Source organism: Dermacentor variabilis, chromosome 1 (assembly GCF_050947875.1).
Source record: "Dermacentor variabilis isolate Ectoservices chromosome 1, ASM5094787v1, whole genome shotgun sequence".
Taxonomy (NCBI): Eukaryota; Metazoa; Arthropoda; class Arachnida; order Ixodida; family Ixodidae; genus Dermacentor; species Dermacentor variabilis.
In genome coordinates, this window is record NC_134568.1 from 288,431,452 (window position 1) to 288,443,463 (window position 12,012).

At 50.8% G+C, this 12,012-nt stretch overlaps 1 protein-coding gene across 2 annotated transcripts in view; it reads right to left on the bottom strand.

The window, feature by feature from the left end:
* The window catches only part of cv-2 (crosveinless 2-secreting protein), a 240,559-nt gene that overhangs the window by 157,574 nt on the left and 70,973 nt on the right, over positions 1-12,012 (bottom strand). Inside the window, exon 2 of one of the 2 annotated variants that reach the window (XM_075677730.1) lies at positions 9,592-9,663. The exons of the other annotated variant lie outside the window; for it this stretch is intronic. Within the exon in view, the coding sequence (XP_075533845.1) occupies positions 9,592-9,663 (72 nt within the window). The remainder of the gene's footprint in view (positions 1-9,591; positions 9,664-12,012) is intronic. 2 annotated transcript variants of the gene reach the window in all.

Genomic DNA, 12,012 nt, shown 5'->3' on the forward strand with positions numbered 1-12,012 from the left:
AAAACACGAATAATTAAGAACCTCTGGCCCGAGGCGACGCGGGGCAAACAAAGCGAACAGGAAGCTCGCTCAGAAATGGCCTCAGGCCGCGCGCACAGCAGCTCGAGTCACGTGCCCCCGTCGTACACGAGAGAGAGAGAGAGAGAGAGAGAGAGCAACGAAGGAACACGAAGACGCGAAGGCGCATTAAAGGAAATAAGTCTCGAAGCGAAAGGTGCTGGAAGAGCGGAGTTAAAATGACGGAGTGGGAAGGAGAGGGCAACAGTGGGCCGCCGCCATACGGCCGTACCCTCGACCCGAACCAGACGCGCGGGCACTGACGGTCAAGAAGCAGCGCGCCTGAAAAGACGCTCACCGCGGCCATACGAGCTTTGTCTCTTATTTTTCTTTCCCCTCGCGGAGCCCTTCGGAGGCGACAAATAAACAGCGAACCCTTTCTTCTGCAAACAGGTGCGTCGAGGCGAAATGTCTCCCGCCCTTGAGCTGCTCATCGCCGCCGCTCCTCGGCGGCTGCCTGTTTTTCCTCGCCGAGCTGGCAGTGCAGAGACGTTTGCTTAACCCCCGGACCATTATTCCCGTCGTCCTACTTGGCCCATTCCGCTCGCGGTGCGCGCGTGCTTCAGACGCTGGGGCTGCCGCGAGCGCGCGAACCTCGGAGTACGCCAATCAAGGCCTGCCGGCGCCCACGCGTCCCGAAGTGCGCATAGGCGCGTTGCTGCGATGCCGTCGCCGTGATTGCAGTGTTTGTTTACTACGTAGTGCGGCGTTTGGCGCTGATGCTACGAATGGGCGCCAGACACCAGTGTTTGAAAATGTTGCGCCTCTTTCGTGCCGTTCCGTGCATTAAACACGTTGTTTTGCTTCGCAGTTACCGTTTGGGTATGCGCTATGACGTTCGATGCTCGCTCTCTTCAAGCCCCCCCCCCCCCTCCCCCACACACCCCACCCACCCCGTTTCCCTCAGTCTTTTCTATGTTTTCTTTACGCGCAGTGGTGACGCTAAGGTTACCCCGTTTTCTCGGCTGTGATTCTCATTAAACTTCTTTTTTTTCTTTTCTGTCTAGCCTGTACAGCAATTCGCCTGCGCTTTACACGACAGATGATTAGATGGAATAACAAAGGCTCGTCGCCACACTAATGGCTCGCAAGTAACACTAGCCACGCTACTGCTCGAGTAGCTGTCGTAACTTTATGTGTACTGTATTATGAGTTGCTAAATAAGCGCGGAACCAGTAAAGTTCCTCGATCGTCAGTATCACGCCAAGTTAAGACTGCCGTGTCAGCCTCGCGATAAATTTTCAGTTACAGTAAATCTTTAAACGGATACCTCTAATATACGAAGTAGCTATTATCATGAGAAGACTTCGGAGGCCCAATAACTATTGTTCGGACTGGATACCGTGTGCGGCCACTTGCACCTTTCGCTAACTCGTAAATGGAATGATTCCCTCTGCGCAATCGCAAGGCGCGACATGTGGTGAACGCCACGAGCCGAAACTGTCGTGTTTCATTCCGTAAGGAGCCGTGGGCTATAAAGTATGCTCCGCTATGCTTACTTAGAACCGTACCCTTCTGCAGCAGAAATGAGGAATGATATGCACCCCCATTCACTGCGTCAACGTGGTAGTAGAGCTCCTACTGCACGTCCACCCGGTTTTCTTGTTCCACATGAATGGATTTGGAGCGCCGCACTTGTCTCCTCTTGTTTTTTGTCGGGGAAGCGTATTACATTCCGTGCCGTGCAGTTTAAATAAGGCAACATTAGGAGAGTCTGAGCGTGAAGTGGTAAACCACTCGTCCTACAACTGATCCGCGGGGGCTATGCGCCAAGGAACGGCGAATGCGTAGCGTCGCTGGAGCGTGGCGAGGCGATATATAGTGTGCACAACGCGTGCGCGTGTCTCGAGACTCGGGAGTGTGGCGACTTTATCTTAAGCGCGGGCAAAAAAAAAAAAAAAACCGGAGAAAATGCGCTCTGGACGATGGCGAGAAATGAAACAAAGACGCGGCGAGTCGAATGTAGCAAAGACGACGCATTTCGACTCGTTCGTCCACGACGGCCGCCGGGAATGCTAAGGCGGTGGGAGCCGAAGGCCACATTCCAAGCCCACCTGGGTTCTTTTGACGGTGTGGAAAGTGGCGCGTCACAAGAAGCGTCTGAAGCAGCTGTCCGGGGTGCACCGGGTGCTACGTGACACGCGTTCGGCACGTGACCGCGCTCCCCCTTACGAACCGATGCACGAACGGCTGAAGCGGAACGCTTGAAGTTTGAAAAACGATGCGTCCATGGCTATTACACCATAGTCACGAAGTCACAAACAGCAACCGTACGGTATTCCCCTCCGTCATTCTTTGACAGTTATATTCCACGTTTCCTAGATTCTAAGCTCCCTGTTTCACGGCAATCTTCGCTAGGCATTAGAACAAGACGTTTCATTAAGCACTGTGTACGATGGTAGGATGGGGACAGCGCTTACACTGCAAAGTGCCAAACTAGCACTTTTAATTATGCTCAATGGCTGTGCGGAGCAGTGAGCGGGCGCCAAGCGAGTACCTTGAAAAGAATCGTTGAACTTGGCCTAGGCTGCGCTTGAATTAAATAACAATAAATTACGACGCGCAGGTGCGCTAGACGCGTTTGCGCAGGCGCTATTATTATGAAATGTGGTAATGCAGACGCGCCCACCAGGCTGCGCACACACGCAGACAGGCGCCAGACGCACGCCCGCCGACGATGTCGCACCGAATAAAGACTCGGCACGCGAACTAAGTCGCCCTCGCCGCAGGCCGCGCTAATACAATTTCGCCTACCTAATTTATTCACGAATATCCCATCTTTCTGGGTGAGTAATGACGCAACGAGGCGCGCGCAGTGGAAATTCAGCCAAAGTCTACACGCAGCTCCTTTTGTTGAAACGTTATGCGTGAGCAGCCTGTAGACCACGTTCGTGCGTAATAAGCGTATATACACTGTGGCCAGGCAGTGATTTATGCGACTACTATTCCGAATTTTGCGAGGAAAAAGAAACCACCATGATCCAAGATTGACGATGGGTATATGTGCGGCCGAAACGCCTGAACATGAGTGCAAACTTCTTTCGCAGCGACCGTGGAAAGTTTAACGGGAGGTGTTGCGAAGGGTAGTTTCTTAAAGCACAGTGCCAAGTCCCGGGCGATGCCTTACCACGCGACATTCAGGTCACACGCAGTGCGCCTTCCCTCGCACGACGACCGGCATCGTCGTCCATTGTATGCCATAGCTGCACAGCGCGGAAACCAGTCTGCACTCGCCGTGACAGATGAAGACGGAGAGTGCTTTGCTAACGGAATGTTGTGTTGGCGAATGACCCCAAGGGGCGTCTTCACCGTATATTCGGGCTGCAGTAAAGTGGGTACAGGGCTGCGTTGCGCAAGGCCTATCACCTCCCCCCCCCCCCCGCTCCCCCGGTTCTTTTATACATCTGCCGCTGTAAACTGCACTTTGCGAAGTGTAAAGGAGAAAGAAAGCTAGCTTAAAGGCAAGAGGAAACGAAAGTATAGTGAAACACGCATTGTCACGACAGCAAAAGCTACAGCTATACAGACTTATAGCTCTCGTCAAGTTTCTGTGGTCAAGCCTAGTTCCTCGGCGTACACATTTTGCTGGCGTCGGTGACATCTGCTATCATCGCCGTCGATCATCTGCCATTAACGGTGTCACTGAGCAAGAGCGTCATAAGGTTTCTGGCATGACATCGTGTTCTGGGGCTCGTGGGTTCGGTCACGTAGTATCTGCAGCTTATAGGCAGCATTTCCCCTTAGTAATAACCAAGCCATTTTCCGTCGCCGAATGGATGACTACTTGATTGAAAAAAAAAAAAAATCCGAGGACTCCTAAGCACTTCTTATGAGTTGTGAATGCGAAATAATGAATGTCCAATTGAACGCCGTTGAGCGGTCCTTCGAGTTATGAACTCCTCGGGGGCAAGCGAGCGCATTGAGATGCTTGACGCGTTTTGATTTGGCTTTACCGAGGAACACCTCGAACGCAGACGAGAGCTTGCGCGGACAAGGAACGCGCGGATAACAGAGCGACGGTGACGTGGCGTCGCGGCGATGCCCTCTCCCTCACGCAATAGCGCGACAGCAGGCGTACCCTTTCGCCTGCTCTGCTCCGTCGAGGCCCGAGCCAGCAAGCGCAAGCCAGCGTCACGAGCGCGCAAGGCGCAAGGCGTCACAGCCAATGGGAAGCTTCGCGGCTACAGACGCCGCTGGATTTTTCGCTCAATGGGTCATTTGACGCTTTCGCATCAATAAATGATTCATTTAATGGGATGGCACTTTGGCCTAATACGAAAATGGGAAAAAGGGGCAAAATCTGTCTGAAGTGGAAGGCGCGATGCGAGGAGCAATATCTTCAACCGGTGTAAAAGCCCGGATTCCCTGGCAAAAGCCAGAAGAGATGAGAAATGAATGGTGATATAGCTCCGAAATAATAGTTCCCTGGTGTCAACTTATTTAGTGTTGCTCATTGGCAAGCTTTTAAAAGATCTTGCCCCACACAGTCCTATCCATTTCCATGTCGTCCTTGTGAAAGAATATTGACCCGACAAGAAATGCACGATGCCACCTTCGTTGGGATCGGCCAAATGAGTGTTCCCACCAGAGTACTTTTCCCGTCTCCAACCTCCGCTCTCCACAGCTTGCTCTCGATATTTATTGCGCGGAACCCCGCAACCCGCTCTCCCCAGCGGCGTTCTACTGAGCTGTTCGGTCGGGCGAGAAAAAGAAAAAAAAAAGAAAAGGAAAACAAAGCCAGGAAAGGGCACAGAGGGGAGAGAGAAACTTGCGGGTGCTGACAGCCACAAATCACGGCTCCCCGGGGACCTTTTCAAGTAGGTGTCCGCACGGGGCGCCGAAGGAGCCGCCGACTGCCCCAAAGCGCGAACCGAAACTCGCCCGCCGGTCCCATGGCTGCTCTGTGGGCTCGAATGCTGGGAGCGCGTCGCTGCATTCCAGGCATCGCTGCGCGAGCCAGAGGCGAGGCCTGCTACAGAGCCGGGATGGTTCGCCGGGTTTCCATTCCACCTCCGCTGCGTCAAACCACGATGGCAACGGACGAAAGGAGCAGCCTACCACCAGACAGGCGCGAACCGATCGACGACGAATCAACTAGAAGCGAATTACTGCGTCTATCGTTCGTTTCTTTTTTCTTCCTTCTAATGAAGGCTGTGAAAGAGAATTTTGTGCGTCCCCTTGGATAAAGAGTGGCGAGGTTGCGCCAAGCATTTGACATCCAACCAACAATTACCGCTGTTCCTTTTTTTCTTTTAGTGCTTTTTTTTCGGCAGCAACGCAGAATATTACGGCATTTGTTTTCTGCGTGTCAGACATCGCACTTGGAGATACGAAATGTGCTAAGACCGCGGACTAGTGCCTCCTGTGTGGCCCGCGTTATGAAGGCGCTTTTGATTTTCTGCGAGACACTGATCTCAACGAGATACATTGATGCTTTATGTTGTGTGTTTTGGGTGTGTTACGTGTACGTAGTGCGTGTATCACTTCATTTACGATCGTATCGCAATTATCGGCATGCTAGGCGTGCTGCCAGGCAAGCCTCTACAGTTTTCATTAAAGAGCCTCTCTTTCTCTCTGATTGGTGGCGTTGATTAGAGCACAGAGTAGCAAGGTTCATAAACTACAGAAACCTAATCTGTCGATACAAAGTCACATATACAAGAAGGAGTCGACTGCAGACGACAAGTACTCGGGAGCATTATATTCGTTCACTATTTTCAAAATAAAGTTTTATCGTCAAACCTGCACCATAAACGTACGATCATTCGTGCGGGGAGAAGGCGGAATTAAAGAATTGATCACGCACGTGCCCAGCTCCTTCGAGCTATGAAACGTCGTTAAATCCGTCAAATAACTAAGAATCTTTATGATCGCAACTACTTCTAAGATTAGCGGACTTGAAAAGCGGCGACTTTGGCGGCATGTTATAAACTTACTCTGAAGTCGGCGCAGAGTAAAGACATCCTTCTATTCGGGGAAGCCACCATAATCAAGGTTAAAATAGAAATACACTTGGCTTCCGACGTGGAGGCTCGATAGGCCTGGCCGAGGTCAATGACAAGTTCAAGCGGAGGCGGCAACTCCGGCTACTTCGATTTACGACACTTCGGGCAGCAGGCGAAGACCGCTCGACAAATGCAATCCACTCGTATACGTCGTCTCCACGGTCGGTGTTGCTTTCCGCGCAAGATAATATTACGGGGATTTTCTTTTTTTTGTCCTGTCTGCTCCCAGTATTGTCAACTTTTCGCTGAACAAGAAGGCCACTGTCCTATAGAAAGTCCAAAATAAACTGCTTTGTCACGCTTCGCTTTTGTGGATACTTGTGACCAAAACGAACAACTTCAATGAACGCTATCCTGTGCTGGCGGCAGAAACTTCCTACACAATAAGTGAATAGAGTGAATAGAGACCTCAGTGAGGAAAAGGAAGGTTTAATTAAATACGTTCATTAGTTGGCAGTGCGCCATCTTGGGGATGCTGATGTCAGCCATATGATTGCGAAGCTCATTATATCCCGTAATTAAAGGGCGGTGACAGTGACACTCTCTTATGTGATGATGTAACAGTGTGCATTCGCGCTAGCGAAGCCTGAACACGCACACCCAGAACTGTCGAAGCTGTATCTGGTGTTTTTTGTTCGTTTGTTGGTTGGTGTGCTGGTTTTCCACCCTGAAGAAAAAAAAAGCACACTTGCTATATCGCTTTGTGTCGCTGAAGAACGAGAAATATAATATTAATTTAGTAGCGCAGGTTAGCCCATAGATATCAGACGGCAGTATTCTTTAAGCTCCGTCATAATTAGAACTTTCTTTGCTCTTCCTATCGTAAAGACTCATGATAAGAAATATAGCGAAGAAAGCACAGTCCTTTTCCTCGGGCTTTGTTACATAGAGCGAATGCCTACTTGCTATGCGACTGCTTTCATTTGGCCGATCTCGCCTGTAGCTCCGCCGTGCCGCCGAGTGTGTTTGCTTCTCCGCGTGCCTGCGCCCGCGCATAATAAAGTGGCAGAGACGCGTTTCATACATATTCACGAGGCGCCTTATGCAAGCCCATTATCTTACGCCGCGCATTCGTCGCCCCAGCGCTGGACACCCGAACTATCAGCGGATAACGCTCCGAGGCATGTCGCCACGCTAAAGATGCGCCGCACAGTTCTGCGGCACCTAATTACAATGGAGAATCGCTGGCAACAGGCGACAAGGTAACGCCGCCGCAGAGCCTTTCCACGGGGCGACCCTCGATATAAATCTTTCGCCGGCTCTCGCGTCGCGAGGAGCAAGGCAGGAGAAAAAGGACGCTCAACAGTCAGCGCTGAGTCGTTGCAGAAGCGCGCGCACGCGAGCGTGTTGACGTGAGAGATTCCTGGCTGCTTAACGCGGCGGCTGCAGTTCGAAAGCAGCTGTTCCACGCTACCGGTATAGGTGCTTGCTTTGCGCGCGGTGTACGTTCAGCTGTTCTCGTTTAGCATGCGCCCGTTCGTTCGCTATCAAGGCGCAACAAATAGCCAGACTATTCCCTAAACTATTGCTTCAATTTCCGTGACACACTTCGAGCCCCTCCTGCTCTTTATAACCAAGTGAGAGACGGCGGCATTTTTTATGCGGTAGCAATTATATGGACACTCTAAGCACACAGGCACATTTCTGCCGTCGCCGTCGCCGTGAGGTTCTGTACAAAGTCCAAGGGCGATAACACCGTCGCCACACGCCCTACGCCGCATGTCCGAGCGAAAGCTTGTGAGGGTAGACGACGATCGCGGCTGATTCTCGCCCGCGCGAAAGGGACGGAAGCGGAGAGGAAGCGCACCGTCTTCCGCGGCGCGCGAGGCGCCGAGGGGAGGGGAGGGGGGCGGCGTTCTACTGCGGCTGCAAATGCGCATGTGGCGGCTGCGCGCGGTCGCGCGGCCGTATCTTTAGAAACGAGCTGCGTTGGGGATAGAATTTAGGTGCGTCGGCGGCTCGTAGCTTTGGTGTTTGTTCTCGGCGCTCACTTCGCGTTGAAGCGATAGACAGCACGAAGGTAACTTCGCTCGCTGCTGTTGCCGCGTTTCCTCACACCAGCGTTTTGACAGCGAGTGTCCACGGTCATCGAGTGTGATGTGTGCTGCGTGCTGACACCATGCTTGTCAATTTAGTTAGCAAGCGAATGTTTGCAAGTTGATACTACCGATAAAATTACTATCCTTACTTTGTATGTTTGTCTACTAATTTGCTATCGCAATTGATGCTTCACCTTTCGGCCGTAACTGCGACTTTCTTTCTTTCTTTTTTTTTTATTTCCACCTATTTCAACGGCAACCCGTTAACTCGTAAGTAAGCGATCGCACGACATCGCTTTCAGCATGCTGGACAGAACAGGGAGCTTCTAGCGGAACAAAACCTTCACAAGTTGCTTGCCTCACTGTCCGTCTCCTTGTCCACCCAAATTAAGGTCAGTTATTTTAAAACGGGTGCATTCTCATCTTTATTTATCTGCGACAGCGATCAAACGAAAAAAAATATCTGGCTTTGCATGTCACTCTGTCTCGATCGTCTGGAGAAACGCCGAGTACACCCGCCGACCTGTTGCGTATACCTAGTCCGTCGTGCCTCAGCGCTTAATCCAGTAAGCATTCCGAAACAGCGCACCCAACTATCCCGCTCGTCTTTGTTAACGCTGCTCGGTGGCGCAGCCTGCGCCCGATGTAGCCGGTTTCTCGCGCACCTCTACTCTGCCTGCGAGCGTCGGCACGATTAGAGCCGCGAGACTCATCTGGCCGCCGCCAGTGTAACAGACCGGCTCGCCTCCCACGCCGTCTGCTCGCCAGACGACGAGCACTGCATGCGCGCGCGACTCCACCCTTCAGCGCGGCATCCGGAAGCGGTCGACGGCGCTGGCTGCATCAGAATGGCTCGACGGCGCACGTGCGTGGCTGCGTCCAAGGCTCGCCCGAAAACGAGGTGGTGGGTTGCTCGCAACCGCTGCCGCCGCAGCCACGCAACCAGAAGAATAGGAGCATAAAAGAAGCGAACATAAATCCGGTCTCTCGGCGTGCGCCGACGCCGTTCTTGCGCAGTCTTAGATAATGATGCGCCACGTCCCGGCGGCTTTCCCGCCGGAACAACCGGCCGCGCATTTCTCGCGGCTCGCTCGTTCTGTTCCCTTTCGCGCGCAGGCTTGTCATTCCGGGCACACAAGCGCCCAATAAAGACGTTGGACAATTGTTTGTTCCCCCACCGCCGCCCACTTCCCCGGGACGCGAGCGCTATCGACGCTGTCGCAGTGTGATAAGGAAACGTGCGATGAGCGAGCGCGGCCAAGTTACCAACATGGTTGTCGCTGCATCACGGCGTCTTTAATCGACGTAACGCATGTTGCTCCTTCTTGGTTATTCCTTGAGCGTTGAAAGATTATAGAAATGCTCGCAGACATGTAAGACGGCGCAGATGGTTGGAACTCTGTGAGCGTGTGCCGTGTACGGAATCTCGCCAAATGGTATGGTAAGTAATGCACTTAACAGCCTAAGCAAGGTAAAGAAACTCCGCGTACCTGGCTTCAAGAGAGTGGAAACGGTGAGAGAGAGCCATGAAGCGAGGATCAGCGCACAGGAGGGGGAGTGTCCTGCGTCAGATGGAATGATTTCTGGTGAGAAGGGGCACAGTAGAACACTTGGGTGCAATAGCAGATGAACACACACAAACCGTTTCTTTCAGCGGTTCTGCATACGATTTTTCGGCTCAAGATTACATCACATATCGCTCTCGCTCCTCGTACCTATTTGCCGAGGGTACAAACCATACTAAATAAATGTAATGCGAAGGATGCCGCTTTGCAAACAGGCGACGGGAATGGTACTAACCACCCCTCTACAAATTTTACTGTCAAGATCGAATGGACTGATCGAAAGTGCCCAAAAATCTACGATATGCGCACAAACTTCGTTCTGCTATATTCGGGTCACTAAACTGCCTCGTTGTATAAAAGCTGTGTGTGTGCAGTTCACAGGTTAGGACAACACATGTATATATGCCTGTTAGCCCCTATGTAGCATGCGTTCTCTGCTCATACATATATGTTCATATGAATTTAGACCTGCTCAGGCAAACATGCACGTCATCAATACGACTCACTGGAATGATTTTTTTTATTCTTTGTGTTTAAGCTTTATTTCCAGGAGCACCTCAATGTGAGAATACGTTTTACTCTATATTTGATTTTAAATTTGCGAAGCAAGATAACTGGAAACATGTTTTTAACATTTGTCCTTTGTTGAAAATAACATGTTCCATCTTGCGCGCATTACTCGGTTCGTAGTTTTGTCAGAAATGGTTCTCATTAGGTAACGATTGATCAACAGCAGAAATCTCGTATTCTCTCCTAGGCATCCTAGATAAACGACATGAGACGTGGCAGCATTGCAAGAAAGCACAGCTGTAATATATGCTGAGCCGCCTACACACATTACTAATCTTATTTTTAAACTAGAAAAACAAGAACGCAGCGTCAGCGCCATAATTGAGAATGGGAGCGGGGACGGGAGGAAACATAGAATTTCAAAATAAATTTGCATTTTGACGGTGTACCACCCCTGGTGACAATGAATTCCATCGAGAATGAATGAATGAATGAATGAATGAATGAATATTGAAAAATGTCAGTCCTTGATATATATGCTTGAACCTTAAGACAGTGGTCCACTTTTTATTGTTGGTAGTCATCTTACAATTAACATATTCCAAAGCACAAATGCCGGTTCGGTTACGGTGAGCACTAAAGGAAAGCTTAAACCAGAAGTGTTCGTGTTGGTCGCCTCAAGGAGATCCACCCCAAATCTGTATCTATATCAATCATGCTTAAGAATCGGTTGAATCTTGAAAATACAAAACCGCACCGTAATAAAATGCTCCCGTCCTAGTGCGTCGATGTGTGCCTGATGGCGCGGATCTCAAACGGGACAGATAGAGAGAATATTATATTTAACTGATGATTCAATGCCTATTTGGGGAAGTTGGTGAGGAGAAAGTAAAACGAGCTATTATGACTCTTTATGGAAACTTCAAACGCGAAACACCGCAGCGAGTTAACTCCTTCACGTCAGGCCGTGGTCGGATTCCGAAGATGCCAACGCGTCGAGCTGGCGCTTGCCTAGGAATGTCGTTGGCGCAGGAGGTAGGCATAACCCCAGCATGGCCTAGCTACTACGTTTGAGTGAGTCTTCGCCCGCCAAAGCCCTCTTAAGGCGTATAGGTAACAGGCCGCGCTCACAATTTTATGCAGCACTGAACACGCTTCGAGTCTTAGGATTGCGCTGCTCAAGACATTCGAAGGTATTACATGCAACCTAAGTGCACCACAATTGCAGTCAAAGAGCTGCATTTCATCTGCAGAAGCAAAGTCACTAGTTCTGGAACTTTGAACACGGCTTACCCGAATCCCCTACAAGCACACACAGATCGCTCTGTCAAAGTAAACGAAGACCGTTACGTAGCTGCATTCTATATCCCCTCTCCGAGATATACGTGGTCTGGCCGTTTGGACTGTATAGCTTCGTCGACAGTTGTGGAAGGCGTCGCAATAGCTGCCGCGCGGTGCGCAAACTAGATTTTGCCTCCACAGAATGTGGTTTTCCTTACGGGCTTAAAGGCCGCGTTGCAACAACTCTATCATGGTATAGCGTCCATCAAGTTCCCGTGCAAATCACTAGACTTCGTGCACTAATTCGGCGACAAAGGCTTCACAGTAAAGTTTTAGTGGATTCCTTCCCACATTGGTATTGCTGGTAACGCAAAAGCTGATGCTCTTGCATACGCAGAGCTCCATCATCCTCCCACCACTCGATATATAAAGACGACCGTAAGCGGGGCTCTTCTTTTTCATACTCCCTCGTCCATGGTCGCCTTACAAAGTCAAGGCCCCAAAGAGTAATCAAGTTAAAAAATCTGACATTCGAAATCGCTCTGGCTTCCACCA